Source organism: Anopheles coustani, chromosome 2 (assembly GCF_943734705.1).
Source record: "Anopheles coustani chromosome 2, idAnoCousDA_361_x.2, whole genome shotgun sequence".
In the NCBI taxonomy this organism is placed as follows: domain Eukaryota; kingdom Metazoa; phylum Arthropoda; class Insecta; order Diptera; family Culicidae; genus Anopheles; species Anopheles coustani.
Genome location: NC_071289.1, coordinates 47,089,574 through 47,114,758, shown reverse-complemented (window position 1 = coordinate 47,114,758; position 25,185 = coordinate 47,089,574). Strand labels below are relative to the sequence as shown.

At 38.9% G+C, this 25,185-nt stretch overlaps 1 protein-coding gene across 1 annotated transcript in view; it reads right to left on the bottom strand.

Moving 5' to 3' along the window:
* Nucleotides 1-25,185, bottom strand: part of LOC131262490 (uncharacterized) — a 97,868-nt gene that overhangs the window by 10,184 nt on the left and 62,499 nt on the right. The window contains 6 exon segments of the mRNA XM_058264502.1: nt 1-1,239; nt 1,270-2,766; nt 23,108-23,175; nt 23,267-24,247; nt 24,328-24,488; nt 24,557-24,676. The exon segment at nt 1-1,239 is cut by the window's left edge and continues 628 nt beyond it. Of these exon segments, the coding sequence (XP_058120485.1) occupies nt 1-1,239; nt 1,270-2,766; nt 23,108-23,175; nt 23,267-24,247; nt 24,328-24,488; nt 24,557-24,676 (4,066 nt within the window).

The window sequence follows — 25,185 nt, the reverse complement described above, 5'->3', positions numbered from 1 at the left end:
GACGACAACCAGCGCTAGATACAACGGAAGATGGCGGCGTCTGACGAAGTAGATGGTTTTCGTATCGCGGGCTTAATGTAGATGTACCGGAAGGTTGACCTTGGATTATGAGCTGATGTTGTTGCTGACCAACATTGACCGGGGTGCCATGAGTAATAGAGCCTCCCTTTGGAACACCCGCGCCACTACTGCCAGTTCCACCTCCTCCACTAGACAACTTGGGGCTCAGCTTGACTGTGCTCTTCCCTTTCATCCCACCACCTACATGTGGTGGAGGTGGGGTCAAGGATGACAGCGCTCCGGATTGCCGTACTACAGGACCAGAAGGCTGCATAGTCGTTACACCTGGACCTCCCGATATTCCCAGCGGTGTCGTCAGGTACGTTGTCGCGCCCGAGGGTGATTTTGTCAATGAGCGCCCCATGGCATCGGAGATACTGACGGCCGCCGCCGTTGGATGGTAGCTCACGTACATGGGAAGTCCTGTTGGAACCGTTGACGGTGAAGGATTGTTTGCTCCTGTAAATGCATGGTCCGCCCGAAAAACGGTAACAGATGCACCTAGCGAATTTGGTGGTCCTGGAAGACCGAGGAGAAACTTACTGCCGCTGGTCAGATTACTACTGTTGCTACTGCCACCATTACTATTGCTACCAACTCCAGACACACCGGTAGCGACCCCTCCGTGGTGATTACTGTGTGCTGGTGGTGGAGGCAAATTACCATTGCCGCCGCTGCTGCCGATTTCCATTGATTTCGATACCGACGAGGATCCCAACAGTGTCGAAGAATCCGTCAAACGAGGCGTTTTTTTAATGCTTAAGTCAAGAGTTTGTGGTTCATCGCTGGCAGTGCGCACCAATGACGTGATCAACGTAGACGCTGGACCATGATGAATGGAGTGTGATATTGGCGTAATAGTTGCCGGAATTTGGCTGCCCAGTTGATGATGGTGACTTATCTGCCCATGAGTACCCACAAGCGTACCAGATATCGATGAAAGAGATTGTTGTGTCGTCGGACCAATAATCTGACCGTGCGGGTTCACTATCGTAATGCCCAACGATGATACTGGCACTGACAACTGCGGAGATTGTTGTTGCTGTGAGACAGGTAGATTTGACACGGCCGGAGACGTAACAACAGGAATTATTCCTGAAACCACTTGTGTTTCTCCTGGCCCGGATGTGTGTAGCTTCGACCCATCTCCTCGATAATCTCGCACGGCTGTGGTACCAGCTAAGGTGGTAATGCCACCCCCAACAGCACTAGATGATTGTGAAGTTGATGACTGAGATGATGATGATGATGAAGTTGCCACCTGCTGTGGTGGCTGCGCAGAGAACTGCCCATCGCGCAAACCGGGGGGTGGAGGCTTGCTCACTGCCACGAGGGGATTTTTCAATGAGCGCTCAATAACGTTCAGCATCACATCACGCACATTTTGCGGTGAACTTAAATCGTTTCCTACATTTCCGATCGTTACACGATCGTACCTCGGTCCATTGGGTTGCTGATGTGAAGAAATCGAATTATGAACCATCGCAATCGCAGCAGAGCTATGATGTATCGGCGGATAGAGCGAAGTATGAGACGGTGGTGGCAGAGCAGCAGGTCCTGGATGATGGAGAGCCACTTTCGGACTATGCCGATTCGCTGGAGACGATTCGTTCTCTTCGTCGGCCGTTTCCGTAGCCGAGCTGTCGTACTCTTCCGTATGCCTTTGGTGGAGTTTCTTCGGCTGTGGCTGTCCCGGAGGCAATAATCGATCATCTTCAAACGCCACACTGCTGCTACCTGACGACGCCGAAGACGAACCGGCGGCAGCGGTCGATGTAGTCATTTTTGGTGGAGGAGCGAGGGATGTGGCCCCTTCACTTCCACTACCGCTACTATCTACACTACTCGGCACAATATCCAACAAAGTACGTCGTCCTTCGGTCAATTTGGAAATATTTTTCCCAGCTTCGGAAAGTAAACTTCCTCCACTTACGCCACTATTGCTGCTTCCGCTGTTGATGGTTTTCGTCACGACAGGGATGGTTCCGGTGCTAACGGAGACAACAGTCGTGTTACCACTGTTGGGACTTTCCGCCGAGGCCGTTGTATCGCTGCTTCCATCGCGTTCATCCGATGAAGAAGATCCAGCACTGAGATCTGAGTCGTCGCCATCCGTCAACCCCGAACGACGATCCTCGCTCGGATGTTGCTTGTAGTATTCGTTAAGCGCCATATCGAGTCCGTATTTTTTTTTGAAGTGAAAGAAGCAACTCTTCAACGCTAGCGGAGGTTTTGCAAGCGACTCTGCAAGTTGGATCCACTTCGGACCGTGCTCCTGCAGCAACGTTTTAAGTCGAGCGACCTCTTCGTCCGTGAGGGTAGTGCTACCGAGCAGATGGGGGCCCATTTTTCGCCGAATTCGTGTCAAACAGGCCGAACAGCATTTGCTCACGTTTGGTGGAATCTGCAGCTCCTGTACAATCGGATCTCGAATTTCTGGTGCCAACTCAAACAGCCTCTGCGGCAAATTACGGAACCTTTTTACACGATCCTTCGGGTTCGGGCACGTCGGTAGAGGACAGTGCGTGTACCGCGACTTTACAGACTTGCACTGGCAGCTGTTGCAGATTCGTGCCCCTGGAGGTATCTCCGCTTCTGGAATACTGTATTGCGCAGCTCGACTTCGCTCTAATGGGCGCGTTCGAGAGCATAATTCGGTTTTACAGATGAAGCATGTGTGCAGTGGGCCAGTAGATCCAGATTTATCTATAAAATAGATATTAAATTCGAGTTAAAAATTCCCCTTCTCTAATTGAGAGCTGATTGTTCATGTAATAAAGGAAGTCTCTAAATTACAGCCACAAAACTCAACTACATTGTGTCCAATATATTGTCGGAACCAAAATCAGTTATCAATTATTTCATTGAATTTAGTCACGCGTATGTGTTAATACGGTATTTTTACCGGTCTTCTGTCGGTATTTTCTCTCAAACTCTAAGGATTACATCACTAATATAATATATAACTGATATTTATATACATAGCATATATGATTACTGAAAATAATTAATTATCTTAGCCAGAGCTTAGATCGGGGAGCCATTATTTTTTGCCAAAACAGGCGGTCAAATTCTCCGATTATCAGTTATTGTCCAAATTAGATATATGACACGGTGCTACGTCCTTCTCGAAGACTTTACCATTCTTCAGCACAATCCGGTGTATGAAAAAAGATATGTGGCACCGAAAAATTAAAAACAGAGATTATCTTGTTCATTGTTGCTCTATTAAACGTCTTCTTCTTCTTCTTCACTTCGGCGAGGATTTACTCCAATACGGCTATTGAATCCAGCTTCCTGGGCCTTCGCAAGCTATCCTGGAGACAAAGATCTCTATTGGTTAAGGACTGGCTACTAAAGGCCATTTGTCCTGATTTTCTGTGGTTGTTCAGATTTTCTGTAGGCGTCGCATTTTGACTGCCACTATGCTGCCAGGAGCACTGCTAATCAACCACGCTAGTGAGCAGTCAAATTGTGGCTGTTCACCCACCGTCACGAAAGGAATATTTCCTTCCGCTTGTCAGATTGCACGAAACTCGTGATCCGCTTGATTACTCAAACAGCACGAGATGTGCGTCGGCTAGGATTTCTCTGATTTGAGCTCCAGCTCGGCGACACCACGCGGTCGTGCCTAAGATAACCTTACTTTTCCGCTAACTATTTCAGGAACCTCGTGCACTGCTAACCATCCGCTCTGATGCGACGCACTGGAACTGCTATAGTAAACGTCGTTTACAATAAAATTATATTTATGGCGAAAAATGTATACTGTTCATTTGAGCAGTCTAGGAGGTTAGTTTCAGAATAACGATTGAGATTTTGCTAGAAACAGGGTCCAACTCTGTTCACATGGGACATATCGGTAGAATCCAGAGCGTAAAACGGGTTTTAAACGATTGCAACTTTCACTTAACAGCAACTGACTCATTGCACTCTTGTGAAACCCAACTTAACTTGACTAAACGCGAAATAAACAAGCAATATTAGTTATGCAACTAAAATTTCACTTCTTCTTCTTCTTCTTCTTCGGCGAGGATTTACTCCAATACGGCTATTGAATCCAGATTCTTGGGTGCTTCGCAAGCTAACCTGGAGACATAGAACTCTATTGGTTAAGGACCGGCTACTAAGGCCATATATCCTGATTTTCTGTGGTTATTCTGATTTTCTATGTGCGTCACATTTTATACTCGTCGCCCAGGAGCACTCCTAACCAATCACGCTAGTGCACAGTCAAATTGTGGCTGTTCACCCGCCGTCACGGAAGGAATATTCCCTTCCGTTGCACAATGGTCATTTGCCGGGATGGAAGTCAGAAATCCAACTTACGTATTACGTTTACAAACCATTTTTACTTCAAACTATAAGATCAAACTAAAAGCTAGCCAAAAACTGGAGCCGATGCGTCCAGGTAGTTCTGAGATTCAAAAGGTCGAAGTCCAAAGTTGTGAAAAAATCGACCAAAAATTTGAAAAAAATAATCAAATTTGCATGTTTATAACTCTTGCAATATTGGTTCTATTTTTACAAATAAGACTGTTTTGGAAAGGTATTTTATTTGTTTTCAAATAAAAAATGTAGAATTTTGTGCAAAGCTTGAATTTTTATTATACAAAACGTATCAAATTGCAGATAAAATATGAAACAACTTGAAGTTCGACATCTTGCCAAACAAAAAGTGCGCGGAGTTGCGTAAGTTCAAAGACATGATATTATAGCCTGATATGTATTCTTTTAAGTCATGAAGAGTTTACCTGCGGATAGGCGCAGAATCGAAAGTTATTCAAGTTTTTATTTTGATCCTCCATGAGATGGGCACTGGATGCCTCCATCGTGATCCATACTGTTGTACGGGTACACAAGTTGAAGTAGTCAACCCGTAATGAGCAAAGACTATAAACTGAAACCTACAAATAAATCTAAAATCAAATTCAGAAACAAAAAGACTCTCAATCTGAAAGAGATTCTTCAAACGAATTACTGGTTTCTGACTCAACTTGGGTGACGCCCATTTCGCAGCGGTAGCACGAGGGAACGATCTCATCGATCTATAATATTACCGTATTTCGATCATAGTAACTCTCTTCGGAGAGAGGTCTTGGTCCACTAGGGGATGTCGTGCCACGTAAAAAAATAACCATGAGGAACATATAATAATTTTAGAAAAAAAAATATATTTTACTGTTTTCATATTTTTGTAAAGTAAAAGAAAATAAAATAAATCAATTGATAAATCATAATAAGTGACTCGATCGGACGATAAGGACATTTTTACGTAAAAATAGCTTCAGTAAAATAGCATATAGCACCATAGCATATAGCGCCCTCTTATGGGATTGGCTGGAATTACTCTTTTGAGTACAAATTTTATTCAAAACAGTTCAAAATACAGTTCGCAAAATGAAACAATTGAAAAATAATTTTATCTCGGTATTTACTCCAAAGTGGCCATTGTGCGTTGGTCAGATCACAAGAACTCGTGGTCCGCTTGATTGACTCAAACACCACGAGATGTGCGACAGCTGGTTTTTTTCTAACTTGAGTTCCAACTTGGCGGCGAAAATGGAGATTTGTATTTTTGTATTTAAGTTAGTTTAGTTTTGGTCCTAGGTACAGAACCATTTAAAACTTTCGGGAAAGTTACATAAAATATAGTAAGACGAAAAACTTTTATCCGTTTCATACTATCGTCGTTTTTTGTTGCACTCTAGCGTCGTTTTTTGTTGCATTATATGTTGGTTTTCACTTTTATGATCTAGTACATCAACCAAGTTAATAAGAGTCTCATACATAACAAAACAAACTTTCGGAATAATCCGTCTTTTTACCTCTTATCAAAGCTTCAAAAGTATGTTGTACGTTTAATTTACAAGAATTACTTAGTTTTGAGATATCACCTATGTTCATAAAACACTAAAATATTCGTAAAAAACTAAGAAAAAAGTGAAAAGGCCTTATCAATACCGAATCCAGATACAATATGGTTTCAGAGGATGATTTTCAATACAAAAATATCATTTTTACCTAATTTTGTAACGAATTAATTATGAATAAACCAAATTAGAGCTCTACTTTGTTTATAAAAACTTATTACATGATTTGCTTTACAACAGCATTTTTCACATAATTACAATTAGGCAGGAAAGCAAACAAATGTTGAACCAACAGCAAAATTCATTTATATGCATACACAACACCATATACTTACAAAAATCTAAAAAGCATTCGTTATGCATTTCCCTCGGAGCGTGTAACAAAGTTTCACTAAACCAGCGCTGGATCGCAATACAGTTAGTTCGAAAGAACATGGACATTACCAAGGGACACAAATCGAGGAAGAGAATGTAAGCAGCGAATCGCGAAGATACCAAAAATAAACAAACCCTGAGCCGTAGCGGACCCTTTCCCTTTTTCGTGCAAAACGATCCCTAGTTCCCCACCATCCGTAGGTAAAGGTAAACAAGCCAAGCAAGCAAGAATCTTTCTTCAAAATTACCACTGACTGACTTCCAAAACCTCTGCGATTGCGGTTCGAAACCAAGCGTGTGAGCGTGATACTGATGATGGTACCCACTTGTACAAATTCTGATATTTAATGAGAAATTTCCAACGGATGAGAAGAAGTTGAATGAAGTTTATATTTCTCTCGAGCACCCGCAACCCCGCATCGCGCGAACAATTTGCGAAACTGCCATACCACGCGAAGCAAAGCACGGTCGCTGCTATCGACACGGCGACCCGCAGCCCATCGGCATCGGTTCGTCGTCCTGTAATCAGAACTGATGCACAGCTCCGCTATAAAGTAACTCTGCTTGTTTACCGCTCTTTTAACCGTTCACTCATTCACTTAATTAATTCAATTTAATTAGTGCGCGCGAATAACTTCCACCTTGAGTTGCACACGAGTTTCCGATAGCTCTGCCCATCTTCCAAATTATACTCTGGCTCGAGTCGAGAACAACGAGCTACTTAATCGGAGAGGTAACACTATGTCATATCTATTTTTATATTTATTAATCCCAAAAGTAAAGTATGTGAGAAAAAGTATAATGTTAAGGATCATCACATATTGATCCAGACGCTAGAAGCATACTGTATAACAGAGTAGTTGAGACAATTAAAAATTTATCGGAATATGGAAGGATAGTGCTCCTATAGTGGTGCTAGTACCAATAATGGTTGTTGTTACAAATGGTTTGTAGAAACCCTGTAACGATAGCAGCTTAACGTAACGGGCTGAGTACCAACGGATTATTTTGCCCGTGGAACTCACGGGCAAAAGGATATAAAGGGGGGCCACAGACGTGGCAGACTCAGTGTGAAAAAATCCAATACCAATAAAGGACTAATTTTTTAGAATGTTGCAACTGCAACGAGAGTGTGAAAAAAGAGCCCAATAAAGGACTAATTTTTTAGTTTTTCCCACAAAAGAAACTCTCAAAGAATTCCTTATTTCACACTCTCGTTGCAGTTGCAACAGTTGTAGTGGAATAAAAATTTAGCTCTACGACGAAGTAAATACAATGAAGGTATTTTTTTTTATATATATATTTGGACGGCCAGGCCGTATTGTACTTGTTGTGCAATGAAGGTATTTGTTCTTCTATGAAATCTTCTTCGATCTTCTGCAGAGTGTTAAAAAGATAAACATTCGCATTCCGTAATAAATTAAATATTTTCTCCAAAATTAATATTTTCTAAACAGGTTGTACTAATATGTTGGATTTCTTAAGAAATTATCAGGTATACCATGATTTCCTTGAGGCTATAAGTAACTGCACAAAGCATTGGTTTGTGAGAGGTCTATGAAGCCAATGACCAAGAAAATGCATAGGTCTATGAGAATATTTGGCGTTCTGTTTGAAATATGCTTCAAAAATAAGTCACAGTCAAAATATATTCGGTCATATCACAACTAGGAAGAAAAATACTCTTTTTTCGTGTATTTTTTATGGTTTACGGTGAAAATAGATATTTTTCAGACATTTATTGACACAACTTGTGTGTCACCTTTGTTGTTATATTTGAGGGTGCGGTTCGTAGTATTGGTCTGCTTAAATGGCCCAAATGCATAACGTTGTCTTATTGCCATGCAAAAACACTCATCTGCCACAAATTGTATTACATTATGCTTTCATATTAAAAGATGGTGGAGTCCTTGGCCCAGAATTACACTAGCATAATAGCCTTAAAACAGTGATTAAGGTAACTGCCTAAAACGGTAAAATAAATGCACAACCAAGAGTAAATTTTTCTCTCGAGCCCATTTGAGCAATGTTCACAAATTCATGGTACATCGCGAAATGGTACAATGCATGGTTGGTATCTCATTCAACAAGTGCAGTAAGACATTTGTTATTTGGAGAAAAAAGTTGACCTGGCGCTTTTAAACTCAATTGAAACATCTGCAAAGCTATGCAACATCCTCCCAAGTGTATTTGTTTTTATTTGAATATTATTAACACTGGAATACAAAAAGCGATCATTTTGACCAAAACGGAATTTTAGAATTCCACTCAAAACCGACTAAATATTTTTTCAAAAAACAAACAGCCTGAAACAAGTAGTCTGAAGCGGAAAACCTGCACCACCTCATTTATTATTCCATGTTAAATCGTATGAATAAAGACCAAAGCACGTTACTATAACCTTCAGTACTACCTTATTTGTCAAACAATGTAAAGCTTGGTCCATTTAGAAATGGGGCAGTTTGTTTGAATGATAGCTTAGCACCCCGTGGACGAAATTGGACAATTTTTACAGCATTTGATGACAAAAGTAAATACTTTATTTGGTCAAATGTTCACGCCATTTAGTTATTCCTGCTCCAAGATATTCGACATACAAGAGGAGAAACGAAAACTAATTGTGCACAACTATCTACAGAAGCCATCAGTGTTATCTCGGAAGCTGACAGAACGGTTAAGTTTACTTAATCGGCCGTTGCATGAGTGATTAAAAAGTACAAGAAAACACAGACGAGTGCCCGTAAGGTGAAAACTAAGTGATGGAGTGGAACCGTGAATCGGCAATTGCGATTGAGAGTCATTCGGAAAATCAAAGCTAACCCAAATATCTCGGACTATAATTTGACCAAAAATCTTAACACCGACCGCTCTTCTGAACGGCAAATCCAACTCCAAGAAGGTTTTAAGTGTTTTCGAGTCAGTCCAAATTGAAACTTAAAACAAAAAACGGTACGATCAGGTGCTGACCAAACCGCATGGTGGCATTTTCATGGACGATGAAAGCAGCGTGAAAGCTGATTTTAAGCAAATTCCGGGCAATAAATTTTATATGGTTCATGCTTGTGGCAACGTCCCCAAGAGGTTCAAATTTTTTTTCGCCGATAAATTCGCTAAAAAAGTATGATTTGGCAAGGATTCTGCATATGTGGCAAAAAGACCACCGTGTTTGTGACGAATGAGAACATGAATTCGGACTTGTATAAGAAGGAGTGCCTTAAGAAACAAATTTTACCATTCGTTAGGTTTCATCATGGTCCAGTCATGTTTTTGCCTTATCTAGCAAGCTGCCATATTAACAAGGATGTACTACAATGGTACAACGATAATGGTGTGAAATTCATATCAAAAACGCTGAATCCACCGAATTGCCCCCAGATCCACTCCATAGAACGATATTGGGCAATAATGAAACACAAATTAAAGAAGAAGGAAACAGTAACTAAGGACATTATACAAATAAAGAATTGGTTTAATTTACTCGCCTGAACAGTGACTTAAGCTGCTGTGCGCCAGTTGATGGGCGGTATCAACAGAAAAGTGCGAGAATTTCTTGATAAAACCGAAGTAAAATTTTTGTAATATTTTTTTTAAATACATTATATTAAAGCCTATGATTCATTGGAAATAAGTTTATCAATCGGATTAATGGTATAAAAAATACACGCAATACAAAGCGCCCCATTTCTAAATGAACCAAGCCTTAAGCCAAGGTCGACGAAAACCGGGGGCAGAGTGTATACTAAAAAGTAGCAATTTACGGGTATAAATAAACTTTAAAAATTACGTTAGTTATATCGTGTCAAAAGCACCGCTCAAAAATCATTCGGGTAAAATTCCAAAGCAATGTATTGCTTAAAAATTCTTAAATGGATTCAACTCCCAACTTCCTTGTATGAAAGAGGACTAACTATCTACCTACCGAAGCGCTATATGAGCAGGTACGGTCTTTAGACGGTGGTTATGTCGACAAAAATAAAAGAAGTATAAAAAATAAGGTTTCTAAATGATGTTTTTCAGTTTTTACACAAACTTGATATTGGTTGATTACTAACGAGATAACAAAATAGAATAAATATCTACATCTGAGTTAATTCACATCTATCGTTCATTTATTTAAAAAAATAACAAACTTACTCTCATCTAAAATTTCTGTGAAATTAAATATTTTATTTCACGATTGTTCAGTTTACCATGCATTCGAGAACGCCTAGTAATAAAACATCCTTTAAAACTTCCGTTATTCGTTGGTTAATGCATGAGATTGGGATGAACAAAAGTAAACCGAGGTAAGAATACATTTACACAGTGCATACCATCCTTCCACAACCTTACGTTGCTGTACGTCGGTTGGTATGTCGAATACCAATTATAATTTATTATTCAAGCATAATTACAATCATTATCATGATTATCGAAACGATCGATAATGTGACAATGTTGGCCGTACTCATGCTTAGGGCGTTGCTTCTCATTGGTCTAGCATTTCAAATTCCAATGTAGACATCAAACACCAAAAACAGGTTTTCATTGCTCTAAGAGTATGCTTATTGTCGTATCAATTGGACTTCATGAAGCTAACTTTTTCGTATAAAACATAAATTTCCCATAAAAAGTGTACAAAAAGTGTTCACTACAAATTAATAGATTTTTCACAGTGTTATAAACTTCTACCAAAAATCTAGTTTCGCTTTTAGAATGCACATCATACGAACATCAATCTACAAACACATCTCACTTATCATGGTGCTTGTTTTGTTATGGTACCAGCAAATGAAACTCTTCTTCCCAGTAGAACAGCGCTACAAATAGTATTATTTTCCTTAAATGATTGAATCAAAATATCCCCAAAGTAAACAAACCACTGCCGTATCCTCAAATAGACATGCGAAATTGTCAGATATCGCGATTACGCGATACATAGTTTCCGCCGAATCACTATAGGTATTCATAGACCACCACCAATGGGCTGTATTAATTTTGGGAGTTCAATCTCCTTACCACTAGCTCAGCTTGTTATTATGCAAATAGGCGGGGGAATATGTGAATGCACTGAGCAAACGTCATATTGATTGTTAAAACACCATTTCCTGACCACACGAATTTCCAGCAACCAACCAATACACGATTGCGTCCCTCACCGGCCGGGCAAGTGCTGGGGACAGCTCTTCAGCACAAACAATTATCCGTTACAACATCCGCTGTTACCCGCTTACGTGTCATACGCCAAGGATCTAGACCGCCAAACGGTCATCAAATCCGAAATAGGATCCGCTTTGTGTTGTGCACCAATTTTCACAATTTTCCAATCACATATCTGCAGTACGCGCGCGCTCCCTCAGCGGACACACCAATCAAACGAGCAACGACTGCAGCGACTGCATGATTGAGTGTATACATTTTCCGTTGTAGGAGAATGGTGGCAGTCTTCCTAACCTTCGAGAAGAATTCACGCTCGTTCACGCAATAAACGGATGAATAATTAAGCTCCATTACGATGAGATACCGATGGGAAAACCGATGTTCGCTGCAGAGGAAGTGCCAGCAAAAATATGGTGGACCGGTATATTATATGTATCGAAAGTATAACAAGAATCTGTTTCGCGCCGTATCCTCTGGTTATTTGATACCAAAATAATAAGTGTTGTATTGCATATCAACTAACGGCTAACGACAAATTATTTTAATTGGTAGATTACATTCACATAAAACCAATTTTGCAAATAAAAAAATGACTGTAAGTGCTCAACAAAGGGATTTTGAATTATGAAAGGGAAACAAGTAATCGCTATTAACAGTTAACAGATAAGTTGGACAGAGAAAAGCAGCGCACTTTATAAAGTTAGGAAAAACTATTGCGTAAGTAACTACTAAGCAGCGGTGGAAGGATTTGTTATTACATATACACAGCGACTAGTTTCGATATCCGCATACACGTGTGTGGTGTAACTCGTAAATTGCGGTAAAATTTCATTTCTCCTGTTAATACGTTTAAAATAGATCAAGCTTCAATCACTTCCTTTTTTTGTCACTTACAACACTTCATTTCAGCATTTTAAAGCAAGGGATTTTGTTTATAAAATTAAACCAAACAAGACAAAACTCTGCGTGCACCTATAGAGAAACTAAACGCGCCAAATACTGAAAGCACGTTCATTTGGCAAATGTTACAAAGATTGTGTCTTATATACAAAACATATATTTCCCTAATACAAACAGACAAATAATGTTACATCCATTGATTGAATCGTGTAGTGTGTGTAGTTAAATTACGCGTGCAGCTATAGCAACTAGCCGCAGATTTGACAATGTATCTATCTGGCGTTTACCCAGATCATGTGAAACTCCCGATAGACTTAGATCCATTAGAGAAATCTTCGAAATCAGTTCAATTGGAAACGGTATCTAATGCTAGTGTTATAAAGAAGTCGCGGTACGACACTTCCTGCCAAAAAAATACATCACAAGCAATATCCTATATATTCCAATGAGTAATTCAAAAGTTAACAGCTTTTAAGTAGACTATAAGCAACATAACGAAATCAACAATTCAAAAACGACGAATTAAAAAGATACAACACTAGAGGTTAACTGGTGCACGTAACCCGAACAAGAAAAAAACCTTCTCACTGCCACCAGCTTACTTGATCACTCCTTCCGTTGCCAAGGGAAATATCCTTCACATAGAATCTACAAATTAGTATAATTGCATTAATTTTTAATATATTCACAAATACCGAAGTGTACAAAAGCGAGTGCAGAAGAACAATGATATTGATAAAAAATCACCCACACAAGCATACACCCACAGCGAACCGGGGATCGTCCAGCAGTCTCTATTCTCTATTGAGAGCAGCCGCTCCCTTTTCTCATTGGAATATCTCTCCCATCCTCCCAATAGCAAACCCTTGCCTTCGGATCTGCCGGCGTCAAAGGGAATGCATAATAAAAGGTGGTTTTAATAAACGGGACTATTCAATGATGGTAAACGCTCTTCTGTTCCTCCCAAGTGACACTACGAGGAGAAGCTTAAACATATAAAAGAAAATCCCATATACAACAACAACGGTAAGATTAAATTACCCATTCGACTTTTTCTTCAGTTGATATTTTAAGTTTGCTCTTTTAACTTTTGAATGGCACAAAGTTTTGACTCCAAATCGATTGGATCAATGGCGAGATGCGGAAAGTGTTTCATTCACATGTATGCCATGTGTATGCCAGAACCATGAAATGTTAATTGCCTGATGATAAACGTTTAAAACATCCAATTTACCTTCTCGTGTAACAATACTTTTCTGATACAATAGCCAAGTTATGTTTCCTTCTATTTTGTACGATGCATCTGTTTTATTAACATACCATTTTTCCCGCTGAATTTTTTTCCTACTCGTAATGACATTCTTTCCCAAGGGTACAGAAAAAAGGAAGATTCCAGACAGGAACCACTCAAATATTTGCTGTCAGTTTGGTACATTTCAATCGTATGATGATAAAAAGCCTGAATCGCCGTCTTCGTCTTCGTCACTGACGTAATAGCTGGCGTGGTCACCAGAATCTCTCGCGTTTTTCTTCCTATTCATGCTCCTCACCTCAACTCACATGGCTTCTGAGTTCTGACGGTTTGTGCATACGTGTCGTTTTACCTATTTGCAAACCATTAACCAAAGTATCGCTTTATCAAACTGTAACAGCTAAAGTAAATTGGCTTTTTGAATCCCATGCTCGAGTCGTGTACACAGTTAAATGTAATAAAAGTCATCAAGCGGTAAATAACACATCGGATGGTGCACGACACCGTTTAGTTCAATATTGTCAAATCCTATACCAAACGCAGTTATATACTGATCATATTTTCTCTTCAAATAGAAAGTTATGGTAAAATTAAAACTTTTAAAATGGTTGAACTCACAACTTTAAACAAAATTTAAATTATTTCTCGTAACAACACAAGATAAATGGTAAAATCGGCCAGCAAACAAAAGTACCTAACAATCATCGTCCTTACTTTTCAAAATACTCAACCCTATATGTATCCCTCTGATGGTGTTTTTTTTTTATACCCGATTGGAATTGTCTTCCGCACAATGGAAGCAATTGCATCATTTTACTTCCTCGAATCTAAGCCCGTACCTTCTATCTGTGGTACAACAACGAAGGATGGTATTGCCCGCGATTTCAGAGAGTTTTATCATTGGGTAGCGCACGCGTCAGCGAAAAAATCATAGATGAAATTGTTAAACAAATACTCTTAACTTGATTCGATTTTTTCTGATCCAAGCGACCATCGGTTTTCATAGAATCCAGTTTTTATCTCTCAGTAACGCTTTGTATGTACCTCGTAGGTAGTCGGAAGAAAAACACCAAGGATGATTTTCTTTGAAAACAACAACAAAACTACTATCCTTGGCAATGAGAGTGTTGCTTATTTCCTGCCCTCCTAGTGTTTATGGTGAAGCCACTTACTTTCAGCTACGTATTACTTTTCACGGACAATGTGCAGCGGGAATTTGACCGTAAATCTCTAATTATATTTGGAATCAGTTTTTGTATTTTTTATATCATCCATTATGGCAAATTCGCTATTTATATTATTTGGAATTATAATATTGTATCACCACCTTCAATTTTATTTCACATCAAAATTAAAACTGGATCTACAGAAACATTAAATAAAAAGTTTTGTACACAAATTCATTATCAAAAAACAATTATATTAATTATCGAACACGTTATAGCATTTACACAAAAAATAGTCTAAGGCAGTAGTAAAAAGAAACAAAAAGAAAAGCTCCAAAAATATTTGGACTCAATATTCGGTATCAATGAAATTTAAAATTGAAAAGTAAAGCGTTATTTCGTACCCTTTCGTAACATTTGCCAATTTTATAGAAAAATTAATCGTTGCTATTTTAATTTAGCATGTAGAGGTTATTATTATCATCTTACACTGCCAGATTAAATTATTCTCTCGTATGACTTTGCAAAACTGTAGTCTCTCTACACCGGTTATTACTTCAAACAACTCATCTCGGAGAGACAACACATGCTTGCTCGTTCCGTAATGCATCGCGCTCTGCGCTTGAGTAGGGTTATTGCACGAGCATGTTTCTAAACGACATGCTCTTAAGCGCGGCAAACCGCGCTTTGAAATTCAATTCATTGCCGACCATCGACGAGGTTGGATCATTAACACAAGAACGGTAAAAATAAAGTGATGGCCAAAAATTTGTGACAGAAGTTGAAGCAGCTAAACAAGTGAAGAAATCGAAAATATTACCATGCGTATCTACGGAACAAGTAACACATAAAATTTAATCTGTTAAAGTTGAAGCTAGATTTTACAAAGAATTTGTGCTGAAAATATTGACTATGACTTTCAATGAAATATGACGTGTAAATATATATTGGTTAAAATTATCTTGCGAATTAATGTGAATGATTCAACTGTTGTGGTGCAATGTTGGTTGAAGATAGTTATTTGATAAATAGTTGTATTTATATTACGTTTGTAGTGATCACGACCAGCGTAAGTCATTAGTCATAGTCGCTATGTTTGGTACATGGTGCATCCCTAATTCTGCTATTCCACCGGATGTTATCCTCGAGGTAGGGCCGCAGCCTTGCTGCACTAGCTATGCTGCTCACGCTTCGGTACTGGCCTTACACAGTGGTTACTTGAGGGCAGCTTTACGAACGCTGGAACCAGCCCCAACCAACGCTACATTCGGATCGCTTCGCCGAACCAACATGCAACCAATTCCGCACATAGCGACAAGTGTTTCGATGGTCAATTCTCGAATGGCCCTCAACGGTGCGAATGCTGCGACTACGATTATTCATCTTCCCAATGTGACAACAGAACAATTTACGCCTCTTTTGACCTATATGTACACCGGTTATTTGGACCTCACGGTAGAGAATATATTCGGTGTACTACTGGGGACCCATCTTCTCCACATGCCACGCGCCCTAGAGCTGTGTCGTTCGTTTTTATCATCTTCTTCATCGCTCTCCGCAGTTGGTGACAACGCAGCATTAGCTCCACCACCAGGTCTCCATGATTTGGAAAGAACCTTTTACGTTCCGAAATCGAGTACTGCTACGGATGTGCCTAAACTAGTGAGACCGATTGCTAGTAAAGCATTAACCACTGTTGGATTGCATTTCGTTGCACCCCCTACGGCTTCCCAGATAAGCCTTTTACCTAGCGTCCCCTTCCGCAGCCTGGGACCCCCGATTATTCCCTTCAACGAACAAACCCACGATGTGACCCACGAAAACCATGAATCACCACCACAAAGTCCGATCAGTGTCACTCAGTACGAGCATGACAACGTTACATTACAAACGCCGCAGCTGCATAACATTGAAGACGAGGACACCATAGATAGCATCACGGTCGATAGCAAGTGTGATGATAACGAAAACGTAGCAACACTGCAGAATGTATTTTCAATCGACCCGCAACGTTCTCCAAAAACAGGCATGATTTGCAAAGGGGAAACCCTTACAAATCGTACTAGAAAACATTCTTCAGTTGTGCCTCAATCGTCGGTAAAACGGCATAGGTCTGTTGAATTGGCAACGGAAGAAAGCAGAACCGGGAATGGTGTTATTATCGATATTGCTAGCTGCGATGGCCCGGTGCGCTTTCGACGGGTACTGAATATTATGTACGGTTGTAATAAAAATAACAAATCGCCACACTGTCGCACATCGGACAACGTTGGACAATCCGTTGTTGGTGAAGAAGTGAAGAAAATAGTAACTCAGCATCGTTCCTTGCGGTACGCATCGTCGTTCCACCAAGAGGTAAGAACACAGAACTGTTGCAAGTCTGAAGTTAACTTTAGTTAATGCACAAACCATTTATAGATGGCGCGCAACATCAGTGACATACGGAAGCTTTCGGGGACAAATCCGTCATCGAACGATAGCCAACCCCAAAATCAAAATATGCAACACACACAACCTGCTGCTCCACAGGATTTACCGCCCGATCATTATCAACAGAAGGACGAAAATAGCCAAGAGGACAACGCGCCACACAACAACGAAGAAACGTCAACGGGCAGCGCATCTTCTACTTGCTACACATGTGTTTATTGCAAGCATAGTTTCAAATCACACTACTGTTACCAAAAGCACGCCAAAAGACATTTAATACCCCTACAGTTGGATGATGGGTCGAGCGTTTTTCCTCTTAATCCTCTTATCCCTTGTTTATCTACTAAAATTAATAGTGGTAACACAGTGAATGCTAAAATACCGGAAGGCGCATGTCGGCGATCTAATTCGGCTTTCACTGGTATCAACAACACCAGCAGGAACATCAGCAGCAGCAGCAGCAGCAGCAGCAGCAGCAGCAGTAGCAGTAGTGCTGGTGCTAAGCGTGAAGTTAAACCCCTCGACATGAATGTTCAATACTATCCTTGCAAAACTTGTGGTAGCAAATTTCCAAGCTACTATTTTGTGCACAAGCATCGAAAACTCTGTCATGCAGAAGAGGACGACGAGGCAAATGGTCAAGGTAACAACCGCACGACTAATCGCGTCGACCCTGCTAGTAGTACAAAATCCAAATTAATCATATCGCTACCAATAGGCAAGGGAGATAACATAAATGAGAGTAGCAAGGTACAATCGAATAACCAAAAGGCCGAAGACCATTCATAAAAAAAACCTTTCTAAATACAAGATTAAGCATAGTCAACTACATACAAGATTAATTATAGTAAGTTATAGATAAAATGAGATAGCATGAATATTATATAAGACAAAACTAATTACAGGCCAACCTCGGTTTTCGTCACCAAATGAGACTTTGACAGCGACGAAAACAAGAGCTGGGGCGCAACAGTTCTTACGTTTGTAATACCTACTCAAAACTTAACAGAACGCAGAACGAACGTTACTCATCTGAATTTTCAGTCGATAATATAAAGGTATTCTTCAAACAATAACAAAGTTTGTATGATTTATCATCAAATCATTGGCCATCTAATCTATCGTTTTATATTCCGTTTTACTGCTTTGGTTTACATGCCGTGAAGATTTAATGCATTTAGTGCTTCAATCAAAATACATTTTTGATTTAAAGTAGTCTAAAGCGGAAAACCTGCACCACTCGTTTATTATTTCATGTTCGAATTTTCTGTCATACAAAATGTATTGAATCGTATGAGTAAAGCACGCTACTATAAACCAGTTTCGAACGATTTGACTATCGACGAAAAACGAGGTCGACGAAAACCGGGGCCAGCCTGTATTTGATCTCATAAAATAAAAATAACAGCAAAAGAACGCCAACATTATGGCTGGTACATCACAAATAGAAGAACCCGGAATTGATTTCAAAATATTCGGTTTATTTGTAGTAATATGTACCCCTTTTCATAAATAACGAAAATCTGCTCCAACTTTAATGGAACAGCGAAATTCGACATTCAAATAAAGGTGTATATTTGAATGTCGAATTGGGTTTGAATAAACAATTACAAACAAATAAAAGATCTTAAAAAGGATGCCACAAGCATGTTTCACATAGCAAATGAATTACATGGTTTGTCTCTTCGTTCCATATAAAAAAAGCATGCATGCGAATAGGTCAAAGGTCATTGGATGACCACGCAGTTGTAATACGTACACGAGTAGCATACATCTATTTAACAATATAATAAATTAAGATTCAAATTGCTTTTTAGAACTGAGAAATGTGTGTTGCGGTAAAATTGTAATAATATTGTATATGCTAGGATTGGGACTAGGATCAATTCATTTATCATTAATCCCTTCAAAGTCCTGCGAAATCGAGAAAACGGATAACATTTTTATTGTCGCAAAATTAAAATTGTCGCACTGTTTTACCTTTTTTTACATTTTTGTATAGTTTTTGGTGTAAACCCAAAGAAAAAACTGTATGTTCCTAAAAACTTTAGGATATTATTGACTAACACGTTGAGTACCAAGCGTTTTTAGCACAATCTTTTTAATTAAAATTTGTTTATAATATTTGTCAAACCGATGCTTTTCGTAGGCCAAACAAAAACTTTGCTTCCCAAATAACTTATTTTTAATATTACTATAGTTTTTATGATGCATTTTCATTTATTTATGGGTCACAAACTTTTTAGAACAAGTTGCTGTTGTTACCCACTTTTGGGTGACATGGTGTGGTTAGTGTTGTGCTTAATGAATCTTTCGATGAGATTCATTCATATGAATCTTCTGCAATGAGTGATTCGATTCATCGAATCTTGAATCCAATTCGTGAGAATCATGAATCTCCACGATTCACGAATCTCCAAGATTCATGAAACCCGGCTTGGCTAAAGCTTGAAAACAAGCAGCAAGAAAATGAGAGGGCACGTTTATTTACTAGCTTTTGTGTGTGGGACTTTTCTAGGTACGGCATTCCTTGTGCGTCGCTAGCTAACCGATGTTTTATAAGTTTCTTTAAAGCCGACGTGCCAATGAGAACGAAAATCAAGGAGTTTTTATTTTGCTACAGATTCATGAATCTCCAAGATTCACGAATTTCAACGGTTCACGAATTTCAACGGTTTACGAATCTCAACGGTTCACGAATCTTCAAGATTCATGAAACCCGTATTGGCTAGAGCTTGAACAGAAGTATAAAAAAATTATATTTTCTCAAAAAATTTAAAAATTTTTGATTAACACGTTATCTGCCACGTCGCCCATTTCGCGGGTGACAGCAGCAATTCACCCTTGCCCTTATAAACCTTGAATAATTACAAACATATTTCCTTTTGGAAGCTTAGCTTTAGCTTGGTTTCGTAAAAACGTTGGTTTAATAAATTGTATAGCCAAATTTTGTCACGTTTGTGTATGTTTTGTCAATACGTTTACTGTCAACGTGTTAAATGATAGTCAGTTCGCATTACAAACCACGCTGCATGTGCTCCGAAACAAAATAGTACAAAAACCATCTGCTAGTCTGAGCCCGTTGTAATAATAAAAATAAATAAAAAACGAATCATTAAAGCTATAGTAATAAAAAAAACCATCCATTGGAAATCTCAGTTTGTTTGGTTTGAAATTCTTTTTTTTTTAAATAAATCTTTTCTATATATAAATCTATATCTAAACCTATAAAAATGAATGTTTGTTCGTGATGCTAAAACTCAAAATCGGCTAGACCAATCTTGATGACATCTTCATATGACTTGTGCTTCTTTACCCAAGGAAGTTTTAGGAAAAAAGACAATTTGAAAATTCCCAAGGAAAAGCCGGTAAAAACGGCTTTCTTCCATATTAAAAACTAAAATTTACCTTCTCTAACGAAAACTAAAAACCGGTTGGACTCATCCCAACGAAGTCTTCTAATGATTTGTTTCTTTTGGCCCAATAAAAACAATGAAAAGTAAGAAAATTCCCGAGAAAAAGCCAGAAAACCAGAAAACTCGATAAAGGCTTTTTTCCATAAAAAATTAAAACTTATAAAAATGAGTGTTTGTTTGTTTTTAACGCTAATACTCAAAATCGGCTGAGCCAATCTTGACTATGAAATCGGATTATTCGTTCGTTTTTATTCATCGCAGGTTTAAAGAAAAGAAAACTTTAAAATTCCTTAAGCAAACGCCGGAAAATTTAAAGATTAATAAAAATGGCTTTTCCATACAATCAAATCAAATATACGATTCATTACTAAATCTAGGAAACCGCTTGGCCAATCTTAACGAAGTTCTGGGATGATTTTTTCCTCCTTACCCATAGCGGTTGAAATTATGACAAATCACGAGTCTGATAGGTGTTGAATGTATTTTGTTCAGTGTCAGCTGAGAGATTTGTTGCACGGGCACATTTTTCTATGGAAGAAGAACAAGATTCCGTCAGATCACATAGCGAACATTTTTGATCCAATGGTCATCGAGCCTGCGGACTTCCCACTTCGTTAGTATGTTTTCCAATGAATTCACAAAAAGCTCTCCATGTGCTTTATTTTCGAAAACACCAACTTCATATCATATTGGCCTTTATTGTGTAACGCATGCTAAACACATATGAATGTTGAGTATTTAAGTTCATGGAAATCTATCAAACAAGTTTGCAAGTACATCGTCGAAAGGGAAATGGCGGTTTTTGGCATTGAAGGAGATGAGATAAGTATCAAATGAACCGATACGTTGTTGTGCATTCCACAGTTTTTGTTTTTTATTGCAGTTTAATTTTCAGTTTATTTGAAGCATGGTTGAAGAACTCACCAAGAACAGCAGTACAACAGGCAAAAAAACACAAGAAACATGATTTCAACTTGCAGCAGCGATTCTATTCCGAGATTATTGCTTGATTCGCAGTTACTTCGAATATAAATTAAATGCATCGGAAAAATGATTATGCAAAAGCAAGGATGCCCGAAACATGGACATAGAGGTGTGTTTTCATTTTGTTTTAAAACAAGTAGTATGTACAGTTACAATTGCTGAAACATAATAATCACTGGAATCTATGAACGAACTGCAATAACTAAAGTGTCTATACTTAATAGAAAGATTATTTTGATGTGTTAGTCATAAAAAGTCACATTGATTGTGGGATACGTATAAGAATGACATCGCCGAAGTTATTTCACATCGCTTTTGAAAGGAAAATTTTGAATCAAAAACTGAATGATCTACAATGAAGCATTGTGTTGATTGAAATGTGACTTTGCATATGAGTAGCATTCTATTGGCTGAAATTCAAATACCAGCACCAATCGTCGAATTAAAAATCGTAGATTCGTGGATAGTAACGTGGGATTGCTCCCCGCTATTTGCCAATTCGCTTCAACTAAAAATGATTTATCACAAATGTTTATGTGAACTATGTCCCATAGTAGCGAAACTACGGTTGGTTAAGTGCACGTACAATTTTAGTTGCCTAAAAAATCTATGCTTATGACGCCAACTGGGCCATTGCGCTCACATAAATTGATTAATTGCATTGAAAATTAAAACGAAGCCGTGAATCGTTCGCTGGAATTTTAAAATCATTAATATTGGACGAGGCGAAGTTCGTTGGGATAGGTTGTATTATAACAAAAATTAACTAAAAACAGCATCACACTCATAGTGTTCATTACATTCTTCTTAGCCTTTTGAACTAATAACAATATGCGTTATATAAAATGTATGTAGTAGTCGTTTATTCTCAGCTAACGGCGATAATTATGACATTTGAATGCCAGCGAGCTTAGTGAAAGCAATTTTGTATCACCATTTGCGTATGTATCATATGGGTATACATGTTTGTACAGAACGGCACAGATATGTATATTGCATAGTAACGATTTAATGAGTTCGATTTTAATAAATTCTTAGTATGACAAATAAATGTTTCACAACAGAACTCTTTCTATTGCAATCAATGAAACAATATATTATTATTATTGTACACGGATGTTTCGTGTATAACTGATTCATTTACACTACGAATTATAATCTACAGTGTAAAAATTGTGCCATAGACTAATGTTATAATTTTTTTTAGTCAATCGTCCGGTATTTTTCGGTAGTAGTAAATATATTATTAGGGTCCGGGACAGCCGAGCGGTAGCGCCGGTTAGAAAATCGGCCCATGAGCGCCGGGGCTCACCACCTCGACGGCGTGGGTTCGAATCCCAACCGAGACCGGACCCTCCCCTGTACGAGAGGACTGACTATCCACATACACATAGGGTAAAAAGTCTCGTAAGCCCCCTTCACCGGGCAGGCATGACCCACTAGGTCGTTACGCCAAGAAGAAGAAGAAGAAATATATTATTACAATTTGATCTTAACTTGTTTTGCACTTACCTTCTTGACCGGCGCCAGCACTGCTCAAATCTTTAGAAATTTCTTCATTCCGCTTGTTTAACGATTCACTATGCAGAAAAGATAATTAAAGGCCAGATGATAATATTACTAAATTTATCTAATCTTTGGATCACAGTCTGTGCATTGCATCAGTCTTACCTCGATTCTAACGGATCCTTGAGGTGCAGGTCCTCCTTAACATTGCCAAATTTGCTACTAACGACCCCTGCAACGACGGATGCTAGGGTCAGCTCTACCGTAGAAGCAGTAAGAATGGAAGAGCTGGACGACAGTAACTCTGTTTTCACTCCATTGATCGGCAAGCCGGCAGCAGTCATCATTGTAATTGTGACACTAGGACTTCCACCGTCATCCTCTGCATTCGCAACAGGTTTTTTCGTAGAATCTGACATTTCTGAAGATTTTGTTGTTGCACAGTTGGAGCCGGACACAGCTACGGGGATAGTCGACAGAATCGGTGATGATGCACCACCTTCTTTTTCATTGGAAATCACCGTCTCAACAGAGTTTGTAAGAAGAGACACAGACACATCACTGACATTTGTTGCCTCTACGGGTTCCGGAGAGAGGAGGGCAGACTTGGACAACTCATTGTCCATGATCTTTACCGAACTGTCTACCTTTCCTTCATTGCCTGAAGTACTATTACTGCTAGCATTTTCTTCCGTACTAGTATTTGTTGGATCTCCGGTAGAATCAACAAAAGCGCTACTTTTGCTGTTACTGATCATTCCCGTACCATCGCTAGCGCTAGCGCTTGATAGTATGACCGTGGATGTTGCGGCTGAGACCTCTATGTTATTGCAATGATTAGGCGATAGTGAAGATGCATGTGCATTGCCATTGATGCTGCTGCTGTTGACACTACACATTGCGCTTGAATCGTTGGTCGTATTGTTACTACTGCAACTACTATTACTATTATTGTTAATGTTGTTTTCACTAATATTGATACTGGTGCTGCTGCTGTCGTTGGAACTGCTTGCAGGCACGGTATTGGTTGATGGATTTGTCGCGGCATTTACAACATTGGATGTCGTATTACTTCCTATCGAACTATTTGTTGAATTCGCGGCTCGATCACGGCCTACAGTCTTTTGTTGTTGTTCACGTTGTAGTCTGCAGAGTGTAATCCAACATAAGTGTATCCGTTAGAACAGTTCGTTTAATTACACAACAGTAAATGAAAATGTTCATACCTTGTCGTAACACCAGTAGTCATCGCATCCACAATTGATTGTGTTTGCTGCTGGTTGGATTTTTGTGGGTTTCTAGAGCTTCTCGTTCGCTGCCGGGATTTTCGTAACAATTGTTTGTAATTTTCCGTCTTCTTACTGAGGTAGTAATGTCGTACACATTCCTGCAATAATACCAAAAGAATCAAATAAGATTGAAGCTAATAAAAAGCAAAGAAACTATGTTAATCACCTGTGCACTTTTCCTGTCCAAGCTGGCAGCTATCATACCGAAGTTTTTAGAATGCTGCAGAAATTTTTCTCGAAAAATTTCTTTTTCGCCCGATGTCCATACGTTTAGGTTTAACCGCTCCTGTAACAATAGGTAACATGCAAAGAAATAATTAAAATTTCTTCGATTTGACGTGCTCCGGTTAATACGGTCCCCCCCATTGGTTGGTAATCGATCTTTTCTTAAACAGAACACGATATTTTTTGTCTATTCGCAATTGTCATATGTCCCGATGATATGAAATTTGGATAAATTTCGATCACTGTAGGGGAAGGTGGGGCAAGACGCCCTGGTGGGGTAAGATGCACCGGCCTGTTTTAAGCTGAATTAAGCCATTTAAAAATAATTTAAGCAAAAGAATATGTTCATCAACGTATATAATACAGCCTATGTGAATTTCACTGCACGAAATAACCATTTCAAAAAGAAAACGAGAAAAAACCAAATTGACTCTAAATGATCTAATATTTTGTCACTTTTAAGTAAGGTACACTCAGTAAAAATATATTATATTTTTTAAACACTCAGGCCTTCTTCTACTACTTGCTAATGGTATTTAACGAATACCGAAGAGAAACTGGTTTAAAATT